The 24,551-nt window shown below is 35.5% G+C and overlaps 1 protein-coding gene across 4 annotated transcripts in view; it reads right to left on the bottom strand.

Annotated features, from left to right (window-relative positions):
- Nucleotides 1-24,551, bottom strand: part of LOC125053135 (myelin transcription factor 1-like protein) — a 162,072-nt gene that overhangs the window by 30,780 nt on the left and 106,741 nt on the right. For all 4 annotated transcript variants that reach the window (XM_047654359.1, XM_047654360.1, XM_047654361.1 and 1 more), the window contains exon 4: nucleotides 14,270-14,304. In XM_047654359.1, the coding sequence (XP_047510315.1) occupies nucleotides 14,270-14,304 (35 nt within the window). The remainder of the gene's footprint in view (nucleotides 1-14,269; nucleotides 14,305-24,551) is intronic.

Genomic DNA, 24,551 nt, shown 5'->3' with positions numbered 1-24,551 from the left:
TGAAATCGGTAACAAAAAGCATAAGGAATTTAGTTGATATTTCAACCATCACAATTCATAAATTAACGCGACAATGCTTTGTTTCGCTGGAGAATAACGTGAAATAAAGGCATATTAATTATTCAGAGCCATACTCGACGCAATCAGAATAAGTGCTGATGTTTCTGTCAGCTTCCACCGCTGCGGTATACACGATTAGAATTCTTAAGCCTCGCCGAAGGCTTGATTAGAGGAAATTAAAATCATTACACTCCGCAGCCGTGCCACAATACCTCTCGTGATGCAAAAATAAGGGAAAGGCACATAAAGAAACCGGTCGCCGGAATCGGAAGCGGCACCATCTTGGAGCCGCCGGGCGGGAAAACAATGGATTCGTTAATTAACATTTTCTTACGCCTCGCGGCTGTCGAACGAACGGTTAATCGGACAAAATATTTACGACGCAGACGGTATGAAAATTCCGTGGATCGAACGAAATTAAAGGGGAACGTACGGATTATGAAAATTCTGTACGATGCGCGAGCGCTAATGGCTAATGCCTTCATTTGGAAAACAGCTGAAGCCTTTTAAAATAGATTGCACTAAAACACTAATAACGCTTGTTCCTAAAAATATTTCTAACATTTCATTTGATTGAAGAGAAATTTCAACTTGAACGTCAATTATGTTGCTTGTTTCATCATTATATTAAACTGTACAAGTAATAAGAACAAATTATATTCTAATTGATTACAACACTGATTATCTTTGATAGACATTATCTACAGACGTTTCAAACATTTTGTTTACCTTGGGCGATATCGAGCGCATTAAACTAGTTTGTATAAATACTGACAAAACGCCATTAAATTCAAATTGAAAACACCGTTTTTTGTATTGTTATTCAACTATTTTTAAATAGATTATTTAAATGAAATATCCTGCAATGCAATAGCCTTAGGGCAGTTACGAATATGAAAAATGGCTGTCATCAATAATGCAAGATAAGGCGGCCTAATATGACTGCGATATCAATGACTGATTGGTGATTTATTGTTGCTATTTAGTGCAAGTGTGTAGATGAAAGAGACTTTAGGACAATTATTATTAAACTAAATATATTGATTTGATTTACAACGCTCTATTTATAGAAGCCAAATCAAATATTGTATCCCTGGGAATATTTCCGTTAATCATAAATCTACCGGGGTGAATATTGTCTCAACACATAAGTTGATTTCACTTCAATCTTTAAGCTAAATACACAGTGTAACTATCAAATGTGATTTTTATTCAGCTACGGCGATTTTACGAGCAGCCATAAAACAGCTGGTTGACAAATGGCTAGTTCTGACTCCCGGACGTTCATTGCGTTTGTATTGACCTATGACGGAGTGCGATCATTTGTTAAGCTCACTTCAGAGCAACCATAAAATATGGACTATGCAGTTTCACATTGGTTTATTACACTTATTGCTTTGTGTGGGATTTACAATGTAACAGAGCGTAGGTAGCAGTTTTGGTGTTTTTGTGAACACACATCATTACGACTATAATTCGTGATGTTTTACCTCTGAATAAATACTGTTATCCAAATAAAATCATTAATTTCGATACTAGTAGTTGAAGTCACAGAGAAACAAAATATTAGTTGTCTGAGCAATGAAACTGCCGAGTAGTCGTAGAGTGTCGTAAAACGGCATGGCCACTGGATTACCGCTATTAATTGCTCTGCGACTCATAAACTGTGTAATGACTGCGCCCCGATGTTGTCTTACTATCGAAGATCTTGTTTTGATGACATTGGTCTTTACAAAGTTTTAAACATAGAAAAAATGCTGACAAATTTACGTCGGTTATAAACTTAAATCTGCTTTGTTTTACGTTTCCCACATCAACACTAACTATGCAAAAAACTCTGTTTTATATCGCGCAACCCGGAATTAGTATATTTCATTACGAGTGCGGAAAGCTTGTCATTGCAAAGAGTTCCGACAAATGTCTACCCGAGCCGAGGCGCAGCCGAAGGTGAGGGTTGACAGTCGGAACAAGTTGCAATGATGGTTCCGCACGTGTACTGAACGACTATTTTTAATACAGTTGCGAAAAAATTAAGCAATTTAATAAAATATTAAAACACAATAACCTCAACTAACTAATCAGTTATTTCTTATAAAAGGTATAATTCACATATTCATCGAAATTACAGTTTTTTTACTAACTGGGGAAGTTTTAGGTTGCATATTTACTGTTTGAGACAAACTATTATTAATTTCGTATGATTGTTCATGTATATTTAATATATAATATAACAAACAACTAAACTAGCAAAGAACATTTTTGGAAAATGGCGCCAACTGTAAAAGAATATGAGCAGAGATTTTTTTTTCTTCACCCATTCTGGGTAGGCAAAGGGAACTATGCCCATACAGCCAAATCTTCAGTAGAATTTTTTTATTGATATGAAATTTAATGAGATGAAATGAAATGAAACCTAACCTAAAACTCATTGAATCAAATCATTAAATCTGATATTAAAACAAATGAGTAGCTTCTTTTTTGAAATATTTGCATGAATTATAAAAACTTCTATGATTTTTTTTAGTAAAAACTTCGTGGTTGTTTTTTTCTCTTTAATAGACATTATCTTGACAGTTGGGAAAGAAAACGCACTAGTTCGGAAAAGGTAAAGAAAAAGCACGAGTGTGTAATAGCCCACATCCCGAACGCTATACGTCCCTTCAATACGCCACTTTTTGAGCAACTGTATTAAAAAATAATATTTAAGCCTTGACTTGTTTAAGCTATCGCGGAATATTATGGTTAAAATTAGTAATAAGAATATCCATAGCGCAGAATCACCTGCATCCTATCAGGATGGAGGACCCCACATACACACCTTCACGTACATACCCTCACTTTTACATAATCACACATCACAACCAAATTAGGTATAAAGTACTTAGTTAAATGTATTGTAGATTTTTTTTTTCCCTTTTGTAAATTTTTTAACATTTTTGAAATATTATGTATTCCATCTTTGGCTATATTTTTAGTGTATTTTTTGTTAGCTGTAGAATTACGAAATAAATAAATAAATCTCGCTGCAATCAGATTATGATTGCAATTCTTATAGGAATGTATAAATAAACAAAAACTGCAAGGCACGCAAGCCTACTGCGTGTTTGTTTACGAATAACGGTGGAATCTTCACGTCAAAATTATGCTCAGCACGATAGCGACAACTTTATAGCTATCGTTGCGACTCACGGCATTGCATTGGTCTCAATTATTAATTGTAATTTTTGACAGGCACCTGTCAATTTCGTAACGCTCAACCCTTCCTAATCCACCCCAAGACGAGAGGTGCTGGGACGTCTCCGGATTCCCCCGGAATAAATTAGCTCACTCCCGGCCACATCGGGATATAAAATTTTGAATATGAATGGAAAATTTTGCATTTGTAATAAAGCGCTTTTCCCGTAACGCCGCAGATGTGGTCTCGAGGACTGGATGAAGCCGAATCGAGAGACACGGCTCCTCAGGTGGCTCGTCATAAATATTTATTAATTATTTTTTCAATAATCTCTCCTCTCTAAGGACGGAGGGATATCTCCTTTGTTAATTACTTTTTGTTTCATTTGAATAAGTATTGTTTTTGACCGCCCGAGCGTGACGAGTTTTATAAAATCTCAGCGATGAATAATTTCTTTGAATTTTATTAAATAAACTTAATTGAATTCGAATTATTCACCTAAAATGTTCAGATTTTTTCATTTTCTATGAATTATTCATACGCATAAATGCTGAAAATATAAATTTCTCTAGTATTTCTAAACATAATTTTATAACATTTAGTTTTTCACTATTTTCGTTAATTAGCTTTAGGAGCAGAGTGGGCATGGTGGCTTGAGACTGTCCCTGCGAGCCACTCTCAGGCTGAGGTCGTAGGTTCCAACCCTGGCTGTGCAAAATAACTTTCAGTCTATGTGCGCAGGCGCTTGGACCCGCAAGGAAGCGGAAGCGTGGCCGTAAAAAGCAAACATGGGGCCGTACAGTCGCAGAAGAGGCAAAGAGAGCCGGAAAGAAAAGCCGGCGAGATAAAATACGAGGCTCAAGACCGAACGCGATGGAGACTCACTGTGGATGCCCTCTGCCCCTCAATTTTTAAAAAAACATTAACGAAATCATCGTGCCTAAAAGCGGCCACTGACGATACGTCCATTAATCCGAATGGAGTAGTCGTCGTCCAAAATCGTCCCATGAATGGTAAAAAAGTATTCCATTTGGAGTGACGTCAGCCAGCTCTGGATTTCCAAAAGGATTGAAATCCATGCGTCCAGGCCAAATGGACGTCATCCGTGGCCGTCCGTCAATGGCAGAAACGTGCGCCACGCCATATGGAAGCAATCCGAATTGTCCGTAAATGGGCGAAAAGGCGTCCATTTTTTTGAGGTTTTTGTTTCAGTTTATGTTTTGATGTCGATGGTGGTGCATGTGCTGTGTATTTGTCAAGCGTTATAATTTTCTTTTTATTATGTCTGTCCGCGCGTGACTTTGTGTTGGAAGTAATAGAAAAAAAATAAAAGTATTTCTATTTTTAAATAAATATATTCTTATAAATAAAACAATCTCCACAGAGCAAGTCGGACCGAGTGAGGGGTAACAGAGAGGAGTGGAACTGGGAACACCGGAAATGTGGCGATTGGCGCGCGGACGTGACAGACGCGGGAGTTTTTTTGTTATTTATGGTGGCGTTGTGAAAAAGATTGTCTTCTGGTTGCGTATAATTTTCATTGTGGTATTTTAGTTAATAAAAAATTGTTTTGTAAGGAATAAAACTTCCTAGGTTGAGTGTTTTGTTACTTTTAATATTTATCGTTTGTGTTTTCCAAGATCAGAAGTGGGATCACCACGCGTTTAGACCGTTTGTTATCTAAATTTAGTACTTATTAGTGTTCAGTATTGGAGGAACCTCATCTCGGCCGTAAGTTTTATTTCTTATAAAAGCAAAATGTCTGGTCTTTCGTCTCGACTCGAGGGACAAAGGCATAGTCGCGAAAAACGGCGTTCTAGTTGTCGCGAAGCACGTCGCGATAGTGTAGATTCCCGATATACGCCGCCTGGTAGAAGTCTCTATAGTAGTTCATCAAACCGCCGGAATCGGACTTCCAGGCGTCGTGATGTATCGCACGACCCTCATAGCTCTCGTAAACGCCGCGATAGTTCACGCTATGTAGCTTTTGATAGGATTCTTAGTAGATTAGAAGTGATTGAAGCTAGACTACCTGTATCCATAGATAGCGTGAGTCCGTCGCGTCCTGTGAACGGGAGTCATTTAGTTTCTACTCCATTGGCTGTACAGAGTTCTGCTAGTAAGCCAGGCTCAGGCATGGCTGAAGAGGTTATTGAGGGTAGTATTCCACACACACTGGATATGAAAACCAGTGAAGCAAAGGAGGAGGGGAGCGGTATTGTTGAAGCATTGACTGCATTGTTCAAAGCAAAGTCTCACAACTTTTATATATCGCCTTTTGATCCAAATGTACACGACTTTGATGTTTGGTGCAACGAGGTTGACCGTGCCCGGCTTCTAAATAATTGGGATGATCACGAATGTTTAGGACGGATAGGTAGTTGTTTGAAAGGAAATGCGAAGTTGTGGTTAAACGATTGGGTGACAAATGATCGATCGTGGAGTAATTTTAAACTAGAATTTAGATCGTTATGTCCACGTAACGTTGACATGGCTTCTGTATTATTTGAGGTAATGAGTACAAACTCTAATAAGTTTTCTACTTATGCGGAATACGCGCGTAAATCTTTGCTACGTCTTAATATCGTTAAAGGTTTATCTGATGAGCTGAAAACCGCTATTGTTGTTAGAGGCATTAGTGATCCCCAAATAAAAGCCGCGGCCGCAAATGCTAAATTACACTCAAAGGGTTTGATTGAATTTTTATCTGTTTATATAAAACCTAAATACGATTACCGCCAATCTAACAATACCGTTCGTTCTTTTAGTAGTTCAGGTCCGTCTTACACGCGAAACCGCGAGGCATCTAGGTTTGATAATAACAAAATTACTTGTGACACCTGAAGGACATTATGAATATTTGAAAATGCCCTACGGGTTGGCCAATGCACCAATTGTTTATCAGAGAATCATTTCCAAAACTTTAAAAACATTAATAGATGCTGGCAAAGCCCTTACGTATATAGACGACGTTTTATTACTGTCAAATTCAGTAGAGTAAGGCCTTGACACGTTGAAAGAAGTTTTACAGACATTAAATACAGCAGGGTTTTCGTTTTCTATTAATTTAAAAAAAAATTACCTTTTTAGACTCAGAAATTGAATACTTGGGGCGATTGATTGGTCATGGTCAGGTTAGGCCGAGTCTGGGGAAGACCCGCGACTCTTGTGTTACAACTCTAAGGGTCACAGACTCAGTTTGTTGAGGGTGTTGCACGATGAACATGATCATATTGGGACTGACAGAACAACTGACTTAATATTAAGACACTTTTGGTTTCCTAGTTTGCGACAGTTTGTAAAAAAGTACATAAGTTATTGTCTAGTATGTTTAGCACATAAAAAAGTTCCCAGGGCTCCGTCACAACCGATTCAATCCTGGACAAAGCCAGATATCCCTTTTTCTATTATACATACCGATGTCCTAGGGCCAAGAGTCAAACGGTTTCAAATACGTTTTGATTATAGTGGATGCATTTTCCAAGTATTGTTTGCTCTACTCTCTGTACAGACAAAACACTGACGAGCTAAAACGAGTTCTTTTTCAAATGCGGTGTCATTATTTGGTATACCGTCTACAATAGTATGTGACCGCGCTAGAATGTTCGAAAGCGCTACATTCCAAAAATGGGTCAGTGATTTGGGATGCTCGATACATTTCATCACGCCTGGTATGCACCGCGAAAATGGGCAAGCGGAGCGGTACTGCAGGACAGTTCTCAACATGCTACGTGTTGAAGTAGGCAACAAAGGTTCCCAATGGTCCGATGTGCTGTGGAGAATGCAGTTCACTATGAATATCTCCAAGCAAAGTACCACGCAGAAATTACCACTACAGTTACTGGTCGGTATTGACGCAGTTACTCCAGTCATCAGATCGTTAGTGCGAGATGTGGCATTTACTAATTCTAATCCCAATCGGGAGGCTCTTTTAACTCTTCGCAGACAACGAGCTTCGGAACACCTTGCAACCAATCAATAGCGCCACGATGCCTACGTTAACGGGGGTCGACGGCAGCCACTCACTTTTGCTGTCGGAGACTTTGTGTTTGTGAGCAAGACTGCACAAATCACCGGCAAACTGGGCCTTACAAGGTTATTCTGTGCCACCGTTACGAGTTAGAGCTACTAGCTGGTTCCTAAGGGAAAAAGACCCAAGCTGCAGCTGAAAATATGATGTTGTAGCAAGGCGAATGGACGCCGGATGCGTGCTCAGTTTTTTTTGAGACTGGTGAGTGATGTCAGTGGTGCTAATGTGTTTAGGCCACATAGAGAACATACAAAGGTAAGGGTCTCTGTTACAAATTTTTGTGGTGCTAATGTGTTTAGGCCACATAGAGAACATACAAAGGTATGGGTCTCTGTTACAAATTTTTGTGGTGCTAATGTGTTTAGGCCACATAGAGAACATACAAAGGTATGGGTCTCTGTTACAAATTTTTCTGGTGCTAATGTGTTTAGGCCACATAGAGAAAATACAAAGGTATGGGTCTCTGTTACAAATTTTTGTGGTGCTAATGTGTTTAGGCCACATAGAGAACATACAAAGGTATGGGTCTCTGTTACAAATTTTTCTGGTGCTAATGTGTTTAGGCCACATAGAGAAAATACAAAGGTATGGGTCTCTGTTACAAATTTTTCTGGTGCTAATGTGTTTAGGCCACTTAGAGAACATGCAAAATGTATGGGTCTCTGTTTTAACAAATTGTCGCTTATGAGAGCACTAGAAGCCGCTGTCGTTACAACAGTGTATGGCAAGATACTGAGTTTTATTTTTATTTGTGTTAAGTCTGAAGCTATCTAATTCTGTAATATTTGCTTTTTGATAGACCTTATCTGTGTGCGCTTGAGTGCACGCTTGCGCACATAGTACTGGTAATTGAGAAATAGAGATAAATGTCATTTTTCATCCCTCTAATCCAGGATATATGCTTCAGGCTATAACACTAAACTAAGTACTACTAACAAGTTCCTTCTATGTTTCAGAGACTGCATTAGACAATAATGAGCAGGTTGCAAGGGATGAAACAAATGAAGAGAGAAATGGCTCTGATGCTAGTGGTGCAAGCAATGCTGCGGTCGAGGACGCCGCACTGTCAGGAACGGCCGTCTTATAAATAAAACAATCTCCACAGAGCAAGTCGGACCGAGTGAGGGGTAACAGAGAGGAGTGGAACTGGGAACACCGGAAATGTGGCGATTGGCGCGCGGACGTGACAGACGCGGGAGTTTTTTTGTTATTTATGGTGGCGTTGTGAAAAAGATTGTCTTCTGGTTGCGTATAATTTTCATTGTGGTATTTTAGTTAATAAAAAATTGTTTTGTAAGGAATAAAACTTCCTAGGTTGAGTGTTTTGTTACTTTTAATATTTATCGTTTGTGTTTTCCAAGAATATTTATATTATTAAATAAATAAAAGTATTTCTTTGTTTCAACCAATCCTTCATCCACCTTCTCTTAGGTTTTTTTTGTCTTTTTAATAAAATACACACAACTGCTGCCACCAGTAAAGTATTGTTATCCATGGTATTATTTATTTCCTTTCCGTACGATTGCAAAGTTCGAAGTGACGCCATGCATCCAAAAGGAAGTCTACTAAATGGACGTATCTTCAGTGGCCGACTTTAGACCCAAAAATTTACGGCGTATAATAGACAGAAGGCATATCACCTACTTGACTTTTAAAAAAACGCAATTGAACACTAACCTATAGAAATCTGAGGCCCAGACAAAAATTTTTTTTTTTTTAAATTAAGGTAATATGGAAGAGATCACTAAATAAGGCTGCCTGTTCCTGTTCCACAATGTCATTGCTTTTAAATATCATTTAATTTTTATATGTAAAATTAAGTCAAATATTTATAAAATGTTAATAGCGTATGTGAATCCAACGTTTTATGAAACAACATTTATCAAAGACTGATTGGTCCAATTTAGCCACGTAACGTCCGGCCACCCTCGACTTATTAATTTTTTATTTGCTGAAGATAGTTACCGAAGACGAATTCTTGGGTAATAAAGGCAATTTTTGATAATACCGTATCGTTACGTTTTTTAACAGTCTAAGTGCTTTGGACAAAATTACACGAACAGACGTGTTATTTGACGGGCAATTTATAGCTCACTTAATTCAATTAATCTTAATTTACGACATTGGGAATTAATAAGCAACTAAAAACCTTTTTGTTATTCGACCAGAACGATGTCAAATGTAATAAAAATAAATTTGTATAACTGAAATGTAAAAATAACCAATTGACTCAATAGGAATATAAAATTAAAATATTTTCCATGGAGTTTAAAGATGATTTATGTGTGGTCGATCAAAGTTAATTGTAATCCTCTAATTGATAATCGATTTGGCAACAATAGCAGACTAACGAGCGTTAATATTAATCTTGTCTTGAAGACATTAATGACACCGACCCTGTTGTATTGCCATCTTCGCCTTAGGAACATGTCAAAGTCATGTCATGTTGTAGACAGTACCATAGATAGTAGGTATATTTTTTGTAACGAAATATTTTTTTTTATCCATAACTATTCGTCTATAATTAGGAGAAAATGTTACCACAAGGCCAAAATTTGCTTTCGAGTATAGAGATTACTAAACATTTATATAAAAGCTTAATTTGTAAAAAAATCCTAATTATCAAACAAATTAAACAAAACAGGTGACTTTTTCTAATTTTGTTTAATTTTTTGCGAAATACGAAATCTACTATATTTTTCATATTTTTTATTTTATTAGTTAATCATACATCAAATCGAAAGACAAAATGGTAACTTTTCTATTGTTCTCTATGTAGTCTGGTCGACAAGTTGAAAATGGAACAAAATAGAGATACTGCTCTTAAAATTATGTGCGATAGCTCATTGGAACCGGAATGACGCCTAGAAAAATGTGCTAAAAGCGTGTATTAGCACATAAAAAATTGCAAAAGTTATAGACAATTAAAGATGAAAAAAAAATGGCATTTAGTTTTTTGCCAATATTTAATAAACTATTAATATTTAAGAAATTTCAAATAAAGATTCTGAAAGAAGAGGAAATTTCCAATAAAATACTCCTAACTCTCGGAACTCTATCTCCATTATTTATAACTTTAATTTAACGCTGAAAATAGGTCTGCGGGTGACATTTTTAGGATTCGCGCGTGGCGTCAAAAGCGACTACGGCACATTAATTAATTTATTTAAGGTATTGAATATTTTTTTTTAAATTTGAAAAAATTATGGTGTGTTCTGAACACTATAATTAATTTATTCCCGTTGAAAATTTTACTTAAAGTTAATTTTTCAACAAGTTAAATAATTGTTAACAAACGAAATTTTCTCGAACGACCGTCTTAATTGTAAGTGAAAAAAAATGTTTAAATAATGGTCGTAAAAATATTTCGCTTCGTAGAGCCTTTCTTACATACATACTTAACAAGATCGTGCCATAAAAGTTAAAAAAATATTTATACTTTGTTTATAACATTTTTTTTACTTAAACAAAAACTTAAAAATCCATGTAATGTTGTTAAAAAAAATTTTTTTTTTCTAAATCATCATAATATAATCGTTTTTTTATTAATACAAGATATTTATTGATTTGCAAAAAAAAAAATTCCCGCCATTTGTTGATAAATTTTTTTTTAACAAATTGAATAAATAAATATTTTTAAAAAATTTTTTAACACAACTTTATTACATTAAAAATTTTATGATTTTAAAAAAAAAAATTTTTCCTAAATAACAATTTTTAATTGTTTATAATCGTTTTTTTTTAAATTTTCTATTGTTTAAATAATTAGTTAAAAAAATTTTTTTTTCTAAAAGTCATAATTGACAGTCCTCTATAAAGTAACAGAAAAAAAATTTTTTTTAATCAACAATTCTATTGTTTATTAACTTACCAAGTTGTTATAAACAAATATTCAACTTTTTTTAATTTTTTTTCTAAAACTTCTAAAATTAACAAAAACAACCATATATAACAAAGTATAGAAAAAAAAATTTTTAATTTTAAATAAAAGTAATATTCATGATAATCAAAAAATTTACAAAAAAAATTTTTTTCTGTTACTTTATAGAGGACTGTCAATTATGACTTTTAGAAAAAAAATTTTTTTTAACTAATTATTTAAACAATAGAAAATTTAAAAAAAACGATTATAAACAATTAAAAATTGTTATTTAGGAAAATTTTTTTTTTTTAAATCATAAAATTTTTAATGTAATAAAGTTGTGTTAAAAAATTTTTTAAAAATATTTATTTATTCAATTTGTTAAAAAAAAATTTATCAACAAATGGCGGGAATTTTTTTTTTTGCAAATCAATAAATATCTTGTATTAATAAAAAAACGATTATATGATGATTTAGAAAAAAAAATTTTTTTTAACAACATTACATGGATTTTTAAGTTTTTGTTTAAGTAAAAAAAATGTTATAAACAAAGTATAAATATTTTTTTAACTTTTATGGCACGATCTTGTTAAGTATGTATGTAAGAAAGGCTCTACGAAGCGAAATATTTTTACGACCATTATTTAAACATTTTTTTTCACTTACAATTAAGACGGTCGTTCGAGAAAATTTCGTTTGTTAACAATTATTTAACTTGTTGAAAAATTAACTTTAAGTAAAATTTTCAACGGGAATAAATTAATTATAGTGTTCAGAACACACCATAATTTTTTCAAATTTAAAAAAAAATATTCAATACCTTAAATAAATTAATTAATGTGCCGTAGTCGCTTTTGACGCCACGCGCGAATCCTAAAAATGTCACCCGCAGACCTATTTTCAGCGTTAAATTAAAGTTATAAATAATGGAGATAGAGTTCCGAGAGTTAGGAGTATTTTATTGGAAATTTCCTCTTCTTTCAGAATCTTTATTTGAAATTTCTTAAATATTAATAGTTTATTAAATATTGGCAAAAAACTAAATGCCATTTTTTTTTCATCTTTAATTGTCTATAACTTTTGCAATTTTTTATGTGCTAATACACGCTTTTAGCACATTTTTCTAGGCGTCATTCCGGTTCCAATGAGCTATCGCACATAATTTTAAGAGCAGTATCTCTATTTTGTTCCATTTTCAACTTGTCGACTAGACTATATGTATCTACAATAGTTAACGTTAACGTATGACTTCGGCTGTTAATATTTGAATAACAGCTTAAGTCTATATCATGTCGTATGTGGAATGATCTACTCCCTCGGGTAATTAATTAGCTATAGATCATATTGAAGCAGTAAAATTGGACCCGGGGTCAAACCGGATAAACATCGTAACAAATTAACCCATTCAGTAACACGGTTTCGTTCAGTATATCGAAATATCTACAGTATTGGGACATTGATTGAAAGCAATCGATGTGTCACACTTTATGCATCCATTTAATCTAGAGGAAGAATGTAAATACATATCCAATGGAGTCAGTTGATGCCTTTTTTTTCTTCTCACATGCATACTAGCTTCATAGCTCAGCATGGGCATTTGAAAGTTTAAGATAACTTTCTCAACTTGGTCGGTCTAACCAGTAGGCGAATTCAAATATAGTATACTTGTGTTAAGAATCCAGGTCGACTGAAAAATACTTAATAATAACGCGTCTTTGACTTTGGTTCTTGTTGAAGAATGTTGCTTGCGCACTCTTATTAACCCATTCATGGACTTAAATTTATTATAGGAGTCTATTGGTTCATTTTTTCTATAAAAATGAAATAAACCTACTTTCCAAAAAAAATTGTTAATCACTGGAAATTAAAATCTAATATTTATCGCTATGAAACAAACAAAAAGCATTTAATAAGCCAAGATAGCAAATGAATCCGAATTCGGAACTAATGTTCCTATTGCGTGAAATTGAACAATATCTGTGCCACGATTGACTCTGTGAGGAAATGAATAGATTTCATTTTAGTGTCATTTGTAGGGTTAATGGCGCCACCCGTTAATGTCGATGAGAACGGAAGCGTTGTAAACACGCTTCGTAACAGCTAAATTACTAGTTGACAGATGTTAATGTTCATTGGCTCAAGTGATTGAATTGTTGCTCACCTTTGTGTTGTTTCATTTAGATTAAATTCTACAATTATAATAATAACATATAAGAGTAATTCCAAATTGAAAAAAATAAAACTAATCAAATTGTATCTATAAAAGCCTTTTTGATAAGTACTCTGTAGCTGAATCGACGACAAGCCTTCCAAGAATATGTTCAGTATGTTTCTACAAGCTGTAATAACATCACATGTCAAAAATAATACAGACATTTTCTTTTAACACGGAAAATCGTCGTGAAACGTATAGCGTGCCCCAATAAAAGGTAGCTCAATTACAGCACAATGTCTTCTTTGTATTTTCCCGAAAAAACCTGTGTAATAAATAATACCGTATGTCATTTCTCAGCACGTATGAAATTTATAACATGGACCGATTTCGAACGGCAATTTATTTGTAATAGCTATACATTGTTCTGATAATACCTAGCGAGGGTCGAAAAGCTAATGTTTTTCTATTTGGCTTCGGATTTGTTTACGTTTAGGAATGCATGGTCAAGTCTGCCGATACTTATCATGGCTATAAACGTAGCTGTGGGTAGGGAATAGTGGTTTTGGGAAGGTTACTGCTCTAAATTATGTAAATATTAAACATATGATAAAACTATGATTTAATAAAATCTACCGAATGCTCGTGGATACAATCGATTTTAATTTATAGCAAACACAGCTTGAAACAGCTCATTCCCGATTGAAATAAAGATAAACTCCCACATGTCGTGACCGAAATCTCGAAGTCAATATATCAAGTCGAGAGCGGCGACAAAGCGATTTGAGACTTAATCACTTTATTGGCAGCGAGGGAGTCGGCTTATCACAAAGAAATGTTGTAATTCAACTGATATATGAGTAAACAAGCTTGCACTTTTCCGACCGCCAAAGTCGCCGAGGCCATAAAGGCGACTGCGAAGTTTGTATTACGGGGAGACTCGAGTGGGTTTGATCGTCACTTTTTTTACACGGTTTAATATTTACTTACCCTGTCTGAGCTGTCGTCGTCGCAGTCTCTTGCATCTGAAAACAAAAATAGTTTTAAGTTTTATTTTGTGTAATTTTTTTTACTATACGTCTGGATATAGAAAACTCCTAATGAAATGTGAATTAATCAGATATATTGTAAATTAGAATAGAATATAAATATCATAGAATAGAAATAATCTTATTTAATGATAACGTAATACATACAGTATACACACTCAGTTAATATATAACATTTAGTGAAGGCGGCTTCCTCTTAGTTATTAATAATAAGAAAGGGGTACAAGGCATTGTGTACACAGGCGTCTTTACCCGTTTGGTGATTAGCTTCGAACACCGGACCTAAATATGTTTGTACATTGGCTTTCTACGCACCCAATATCGGGTCCCTCTCGAGGATCAGCCATTACGTAGCCTCTTAACGACGGACGGTTTTAATTAAAAACTTCTTGCATTAGCATGTGTACGTCCAGCACGTAAGCTATATTTAGATTAAGGTTTAAACATATTTATTCCGCGTTTATACAGGTGAAATAAAACTAGGTACCTATAGTAAAGCTATTAAAAACTAATCATGCTTTTTTTACAGTTCAGTCGAGAAACTTTTGGTTTATTGAAAAATAGTGAAAAGCAAAATATCTCCGTCTAAATAATAAGGATACCGCAGGTAGTATATATTTAAATTCACTAAGTTTCCGAGTACAAAATCAGATGATTCTAATTATGGAGACGTCACTATCAGTGATCCGAGCTTTGGATATGGGTGCTGTTGTGAATATGAAATCGTCGAATGCTTTTAGTTAAGAAAATCGTATACTGTGTTGAAAAATGGAAGTGGATATTGTATTCTACATAATATTTGAACCCTTCAAACGCAAAAAGAAAATCGCTCATAAAATATGCATCATCTCAATTACCTCTCGCATATCGATTATACGGAATATTATTCGTGTATTCTAAGTGGGTCAGGCCTAAACAAACAGCGTTCAAGTGGCTCAGTCTTAGCCGTAATAAACATCAGGTGTACCCTCGACCAGGAGAAGTTGGAAAGTATTCAAACATACCGGTCTCGTTGTGTATGCCTGGACGATTTTAATCACGGCCCGAAAGCGCCCCAAGTGTACATAATTTTACTATGTATTTTTGGCCTTGCATTTGAATTTCGTATGTCTATAGGATTAGTAAATGTATAAGAAATATATTTTTCAAGAATCTTAACACTTATATTTTATTCTTATAATTATGAATGCTGAACGATAATGTTTTATTCCTGTCAATCTGTCTTGTGGAACGGGCATCATCTCGTATTTCTTTGTTAATACAACGGAGTCGCCATTCCGAATGGTTTACATAAAATAAACCTGGTAGTATAGATTTTTAGTTTTGGAATGAAGTTCCTTATCGCGCGTTGTGAAAGGGGGCTAGACGGAAAAAATTCTTACGAAAAGTTGTCACGACACTTTTTTGCTATTTGCTATTGTAATACACCGGTTCTCGTCCGATCACCGAAGTTAAGCAACGTCGGGCGAGGTCAGTACTTGGATGGGTGACCGGCTGGGAACACCTCGTGATGTTGGCTTTTTTTTTTCGTCGTAAGATTGGTGTCGAGAAAATCTATCATACTGTTATGATACCAATTAACATATAAATTAATCGAAAGGAATTTCGTTCCATCCGGGTGTCCCTTGACACCTCTAAAGTTTTTTTCTAATGTAATTTAGACTTTTATAGCGAGTGTTTTGTGCGTGTTCGTGAACTATTATTGTAAGGTAAGGTACAGCATCATTCTAACCTCTCTTTGTTTCCAAACTAATAATTTCTCCAAATCCTTACGTGACGTACCTAATTGTGTGCCTTTCTTCCTTGTAAGGAGCAGTACAACGAGGTATGTACTCAGGACTTATTCTAGTATAAGATTATGTATCGACGGCCACCGACCGAACCGTTCTTTGTGGTACAAAAACATCTATTTATTTTAATAATATTACTTGAAATATTAAAAGTTGAATCACTTTTATTTAATTAAGTAATTTTGTATATATTATACATGTGAATTGAAAGTGAAGTAAAGGATGTCTCTGAATTGCCTACAACACTCAAATTCAAACGTTGCAAGTACTAACATTGAAATCTTAGACCATTATGTCGGTACAATATTGACTCAGTGTCCAATTGTATGGCTGATAGCGGTCCCATGTCACTACAGTATTTGTGTTTGTATGTCACGTGCTTCCTTCAGCTCACACAAAGGACTTCTTCTCGAAATATAGGGTTTAGAATTGAGTTGAAAACTTTAAAAATACGTAAAAGCATCTGCATATCTACATAGTTCACAAAGCGTAAAAAAATCTTATTTAAAAATTGAATTAATAACATTTAAAATGTATTTTTTTTAATTGTTTGATATTGTGCTTTATTTATTTGTTTTTTTCTAATTCAATGAAATGATAAAAGAGTCAATCTATCACCCGATATCTAGCAACGTTAGCCATCCTCAAATCTGTTTGAGTTGCGGAAAAGTTGTGCCTTATTTATTTTTTATCAATTTCATCCGACCGGCCTTAAAAGCAACGCTCCGTTATATTGTGGGGACGTGAATTAGCAAAAACAGAATGGATTTAGGCTGTGATTATGTCAAAAATAATTAATTATTATCGATTCGGTAGCGGGCAGGGGAGCGGATTGATGGGAGCCACGGAGCGCGGAGCTAATTACTCCTAAGACGGGGACACGACGAAGATTAACGACAAATTTAATTTTATTTCTTTTCACATCAAAATTAGATTAGAGTATCAAGTAATCAAAGAAAAATAGCTCGGCCGCTTTACAATCTATGCGAGGGAGAAGGGATGTGTGAAGGGTGGTTCGGAATTTCTTCATTCATTAAGACCAGGCCGCTCCGTGATCGGCCTGCCCAAACAGACTATAATACAATTCAAATACACCAGTTTAATTTAGAACTGCTTCCATTGTTTACTTTTGGCCTTTATAAAAGCGTAAGATATCACTTCCGGGCGAGTTTCATTCGTCAAACGATCACAAAAGACAAAACGGCTAAACGAAAGCGTTTTTGTACCATCGATATTTCAGTTGAAAAGTTCACGCCGAGAAAAATCACAGTCATCGGCCGCTTTTAAATTAACGCCATTAGCTTCGAGATTTCCTCTTCGAAATAAAGTGCAAAGATTACCTCTCCTTCAAACGGACCCAGTAATTAGTAACGCTCGAGTTTTATTTGTTGACGTTCATTATTCGTTGATTTCGAGAGATCCCGCGAGCGAGACGGAGGTTGTATAGTACGGCTTAGAAAGAGAGGTGTGTTCCAATCGCGAGGCTGCACCTGCCGCCGCACGAATTTGCAATTTAAATTCCAAACGAATATTCCGAGAGGACCTCCTTAACACGACATCTGTTTAAATCGTCGAAGATAGAGTGACTCCTGTGGTTGAAAACTCTTTACGATTGGAATTTAATTGAAATAAAACAAGAGCCTCTCCTATCGCTGGCAGCGATTTAGAAGCTTAATTACTCAAAGCTATCTCGGTATATTTAAGTTTAATAAGAAATGAGTTATGTCGAAGCGAATATATATTAAGACGCGTATTAAAGGGGTGAGACGTCAGATTATAATTTGGCAAATTGATTGATACGATTCAGAATGATATATTGTGAGGTAGTGTATCGGACGACTGCTAATAGGTGTTAGTGGGTAAATAAAGAAGTGCGGGCGGAGCCAAGCGTCATTAATAACTATCACCCTCGCCTACTTCATTTACAATCAATCACATGTGCCTAAATGTTTTGGATGGGCCCAACGTGGGTTGAGGCTTTTATTTTAAGCCTGTTGTTTGATGACGCAAATATCTAAGACGTTTCTAAAAAATCAAAATATATAAAGTCTCGTTAAACATAGACTTTAGCAAATAAAACAAGGGGCTGATATTTATCCCTAGATCTTCGCGGAAGTCGAGATTATTAACGAGTGAGCGGAAAGTCACGTCTTTTTCTCCAAGTAATTAGCGTTAAAACCATACTTCGTTCATACGTTGGGAAAGAATGACTTGTCGGAAGGAGTTAATAATCTTATTAATTTGTTGGAGTAACCCGCGGCAACCCGCTGGTCCCGACGTTCTTTGTTATTAATGAGAACACCTCATCTATTGCATTAGCTGAAGGGCCCGTGAAAATCCCAACATATTACACTCCACCAGCATAACTTGATGCTTTATGTTCTGTAAAGTGTATATTGGTGAATGTGTCTTGTTAAATTTGTCAGATGCAGAGTTAAGACAATAAATAAATCGTGCGAGGAGAAAATGAAACAGGAATTTTCATTAATCAAATGAGCCCTTGAATGATTGATTCATATTAACGGAATGGAATTTATACAGTTTTTGATCATTATTTTTGTTACCAAATTGTCAACAATTGAAACCTTATTCGAATTGACGAAATTTAGGACTTTGCTCACCTGCGAAGGGGTGTATCAACTAATATCGAATTATGACGTATTATTTTCATAACTACTACACAAGCTCGGCTGATAGGCAAACTATCCGCTTTGATCAATTAAATTTTATTACACGCCTTAATTAAAGGGTGGGTTAAGTGAAAGATTTATTGGAGGTTTATCCTCATAACCGTAGATTACTCAATACGGAGCCAGGCCCGACACAGTCTTGGACGATTAAAGGACTATTCAGCTTTATGACATGTCACTAATTTCGCTTTTAATCTTTTAAATGTTGGTTCCTAGTGTGTTGGGGTGTTACTATGAATCTAAGCAGTAAGCAAAGTCTTCTTATTCTAATGATATGAATTCAACTCTAGATGAGGTACAATGGCTTCGTCGTGATATAAGCGCCATTAATTCTAATGCGACTGCCTAGTTGGCGAGGTACCCATAAAGTATGATTTCTTAGGCAGGGTCGCGGCCTACGCGGATAATCACTCCTCAGGCGTGCCCATATAATTCCTTAGTGCATAATGAAAGTTGATTAACATTATAGTCGTGTCGGTGTGCGTGTGTGTGTCCGACGCAGATTCCGAGTCCTAATTAAGAGCGAGGGAAGGAGGGTCGCGGCCGCCGGCGGGGGTGAAGTATCGATCATCGCCCGCCAAGGAATCGACGCAGGGACCCGCAAAAAGGGGATGCCCTCATCTCAAAATCAGCGGCCGCCTGAACCCGCTCTCAGCACATGTGTTTTGATTTAAACGCACGCTAAGGGTCAGTTTAATTCGCGTGTGCGGAAACGGAACGCTCCGGGCGCGATTTGCAAATCCGATGTGAATAATTACACGGCTTACGGCGCTTACCTACTGCCTTATGCTAATTTACATATTTTCTTGCGGCTTAACGTGCGGTCCACGCGTTTGTCCACTTTGAAGCCCGCGCATTAATCGTCAATGTGGGTTTGTAGGTCGCTTCGGCTCAAATATAAATACCCAGTACTACGACAGCACGGTCTGTATTTGCGATTGCTCGTTACGTAGCGAAACACTAACAAAGCTGCTTACAGAAAAACGTTGAAAAACACTTATCGCGCTCTAGTGAAAAGTGTCAACTGTCACTTCAAATCCCGGCGGCGAGCGGACAAAATCAGAAAAGTAACAAAAATAACAATCAAATAGAGCATTCGCGGAAATGAGATCTGAAGGAATGATCACGCGCGACCCCGGGGACCGGTTGCCTCTTCAAAAAGGACTTAATCTCTCAATTCGCTAAGGAGTTAAGCTTTAAAAAATATTTCAAGAGGCAACAAAGAGGACCCCTCGCGGTGTCTTTGACACGTCACCGGCGGCTTTTTTTCGCGGAATCTCTTTAGACGGGATGTCACTCCGTTTGTATCGGCTTTGTTGTGAGAGGTTAAGCGGCGGTTTATTAGGCTCAGCTTCCTATTCGCAAATAGAGGGGCGACGTTACGTGATTTTTATTCTATTGGGATTCTCTTAAACCATAGATTTGTTTGTATTTAAATCATTTATTGTTTTTCGATATCCTAAAGATGAAAATAATTATCGACAAAAAGACATATAAGGGAAGCCCTCTTACAATCAATATGAAAATGTGACGAGTGGGGTCGCTCGGCAGCCAGCGGTCCTTAATTAAGAATACGTGACAAAAGACGAGACGTGCACACAAACACAAGTCGCGCCGAAAAAGGTCCGGATTACGTAACCCTTCAAGCTTTTGATTTTAAACGCGTGAAGTGCCAATGCCGGACTGCGGAGTCTAATTTGGAAGGAGACCTGACAAATCTGGCTTCGGTTTCCCCTCGTTTAAGCGAGCCGCTACACGTGATGTCGATATGAATGTTGATACAATGAAATAATAGCGAAGGCGGTCACTATGGTTACGGGGACGGAAACCATACTTGAATAGAGCCGTGAAACGGTTAAGCCGCGTTTGACCGGTCGGGTCAGCGTTTTGTTCGCTGATTCATAGAAGCTGAGATAATTAGCAGGCAAACACGAAGTACCGAACAACTTTCACGGGCCGTTCAGGTGCTCGGCAAACACTGCCTGCAAGAAGTTTAACAGCAGTTTAATTGCGGTATGAAAACAGAAGCGCACAGAAAACACTTTAGATTGTATGAAAAGAACCAGTCGGTTACAGAGGTTAATATAGAAGCGCTCGAGCTTGAAGTTTATTAAAACATGAAAGTTTCCAACATTAAAATCACTTAAGGTTTCACAAATTATATAGAACACGAACTGGGCTTGTGCATAAACTAAATATTAGCGTTTGAATAATAATTTCATCGGCTTTTATATTTCATTCACTGAGACTACTTCTCAGTCTATTTTAACAATAATATACTTTAAATGCTGGAAATATCATCTCTGTTCTGTTCATCGGGTTCACAAGAAAAAAGATTATCAAGCGTACAGCCAATAACTCCCCAGTAGTTGCATGCTACGCCGTAGACATACCTCGGTGAATATTTGCTACGATGAGACTGTTTGTATAAGAAATAGATTTCTTAACGCTATTGCGTTCGTACAGATAAGTACTCTTCTGCCTTCTGTAACTCACTTTTCAAACTCGAAGGAGTCGTTTTACGATTTGGCGTTCTGATAAACAATAACCGCGACAAAAACGCCGCTCAAGTGAGATTGTGTACATTTGGAACTAAAATTCGACACGTATTCTTATAATGCCACCTGACATTTCACGTGAATTAAAAATTGGCAGGGAAGTCGTATTTCTACGTTAAATTAAAAGTTGCTCTTTCCTCGGCGATTTCGCAATTGTTTAGCGAAGTTCAAGTCAATTTATATATATTTCGGGAAAACCTTTTGATTATTTGTAGCAATAAAATTTGATTTTTTATCTCAGAACATCGAAGAGAATATTTCGATGCATTCTTGATCATGCCTTGTCTCCTGCAGACGTAGAGCGAGAGGTAGTTTCCTCAAAATTATCCTTGATTAAGTTTCATATTTTTAGTAAACTACTAGTATTTATATAAGTTGTAAGTAATTATAATTTCAGAATACCAAAAGTCCAAAATTCCAAAATTCCAGGTACCTATTATTGATCAATAATACCACATTAGTATGTCCATATCAACGACAAGGCCCCTGGAGAAAGAAAGACACGATAGTGCAAATATTTTCAAATTATTGCATTTCCACTATCTTTAATGAACGATTTCTTAGCAAAGTCCAATTAAGGTTTCTATATTTTTATAAATAAGCATTAAGGTTTTGGATTGTACTTGAGTAAAACTGAAGAAGACATCCTACACATTGTATGTATGAACTATTATTATTTTTATTATTATGTGCATGTTTCGTTGAAGTACTTATTAAGCTTATTATTTATTTTTATCTTCTAAAAGTAGATGTAATAAAATAGCTCTTTGTGAGGCTGGGTTTGAATTAGTTTTTAGTTGTCCTACTCTTTTAGGTTATCCAGTTGTCCAACTGTGTTCCAAATAGATTTGTGGTCTCGGCTAAATATTCCTTCTTAACAATAATTGTGGTAAGCATTGAGACTGGTCATTCTCTTCCTAGTTCTTGATGACTACTGCTGGTGGCTGTGATACAATGGTTATCTGCCTAAATTGTAAATAGTGAGATGTGTTAGGTTGCATCTGTATTGACACAAAAATATTAGATAACAATTTAACTAATGATTAGGAAAATAATAAAAAACCTGCCGAAAACCGCGGCAATGTAATTTTTAACATACATAGTTTTATATTTCATGAATGAATCTAATATATATCTAATATAATCTAATTCGCTGAAAGAATCCGTTTTAGCTGACACTGATAATCTTTATGTTAAGCAAGGATATTCTTAAAATTGTAACAATATAACCAGATGATAATGTTAGGTATCCCTTGTTTTGTGCTGAAACATAATCATTATCTTTAAGTTGTCTGTCAACAAACATTTCACAAACACTACATACGGCTTGTCAGGTCAGTCAGGTCTGGTTATGATAAATATAAACTCTTAATTTAGAAGTTATAAACAAAACACGTAACCTAATATGTAATATAAACATAAAAAAACGTATTTCTTATCATTAAGTGGCATGTTGCCAGATACGGTACATAATTTGTCACAAAAGAATACGAACAACATCTAAACAATAATCATAGTTGCTTATTATTGGCAACTTTATTAATTTGCAAATGCATTCATCCTTTGACTTCATCGTCAGACGTAAAAGTGCGTACATAACGTACAAATCATAATGAAGAAGTTTTCATGCAAATGTATTATTTATGTGTTGATCAAAAATGTAAACAACTACTGTGGTAATTTTTGAAATATTTATGATTTCTCTCTGATACATAAAATGATATAAGAATCATTTGCTTAGTTAATATTTAACACATTTAATATAAATTATACATGAATGGCTATATGTCGATAACCCTAATGCAATGTTTGACATAATCGTAGATAATTTTAATATAGTATATAAATATGATTACTACTGCAGGTACTGCTCTTGCAACATTACTTTGATTTGAATTCCACATTTTCTCCCGTAATTTACCGTATTGGTTAATTTCATTAATTCACCCTTGAACACGCACTAAGAAACCTGTCCCTCTATATTCGGGATCCAATAGGGATTTGGTCCCAATTATGTATTAACCAAAACTTGGATATATCCCGCACGCGAGATCGCCAGGGATTATAGACTTTGCCCAAGAATAATATATAAATCTTAAGACGGTCACAATAATAATTCTAAGTAAGCCATATATATTTAATTTAAATAAGTATCTTGGAACTTATTTCGTAAAAATTGTGTAACTGTAGTCGTGAATCTCAAGCAAATTGATTTCAAAAGATTTAGCTTAATTAAAAAACAATTGAATACTACTAGCTGTTCTAAGACAGAAATAGAAATAGGAACAATCCGTTAATGTTACTTTTTATTCTCATTCTCACACGAAACCAAGTTTGATCAACGTCCTCCAATTAAAGAGCACACTAAAAGCCCAACACAAATGACATAATAACCCAAATTAGTCAGCAACTAGCTGTTGTTCATTACGGAGTACCCTACCCACCTCGGTCGTATCGATCCTTGCCAGCGACAGAAACTTTCTAGACAGCTTTTATATGCACCGACTTTAATGCCGTACGTATATTAGTACATTCGACGTATTGTTTAAACGGGTCATTTGTTACCTAAGTACGTAAGAAACTCGAGTACGTACGTATTGGCTGTTTGAAGTGAATCAATGGATTATGAAAACATCGCTTGATGTTTTGCATTTTCGAGAGTATGTAACGCATACTAAAACTACTAACGAGCTAACTCATTCGACATCTCTTATTCAAAAAGAATTTCTAAGCCCTTTGATACGGCGAAGCAGCGGAAATAAGAAGTACCTATCAATATATGTTATAATTTTTATACCATATCATTAGTCTACGACTATTATCAGTTGCAATCCCGTGAAGAATAAAACACCTACATCAGTGTTGAAAATAAATGTTTAGTCACGAGATTGATATTTGTTAATTTTCGACAAAGAAGGACTTTTATAATATTTCTCCAAGGAACTCGTTAAAGTTTATTTAGATTGATGTCAGAGTGAGGCCCGTGACGTAATCATACGATCCCATGTGGGGTAAGTCTAATCAGCTATGAAAATTAGGTTCCGCTCATATCTTCTGCTTTGTACTGCGGAATTTAATTATTATTTGGAAATAACGTTACTCGGTGGCTTACTTGATGTTTAATTGGAATGATTATGGCAATATCAATATTACCTTGATGCAGGATGTTAACAATCCAGCATCTA

This window comes from Pieris napi, chromosome 10, assembly GCF_905475465.1.
Source record: "Pieris napi chromosome 10, ilPieNapi1.2, whole genome shotgun sequence".
NCBI lineage: Eukaryota > Metazoa > Arthropoda > Insecta > Lepidoptera > Pieridae > Pieris > Pieris napi.
This window is presented reverse-complemented; position numbering and strand designations above follow the sequence as displayed.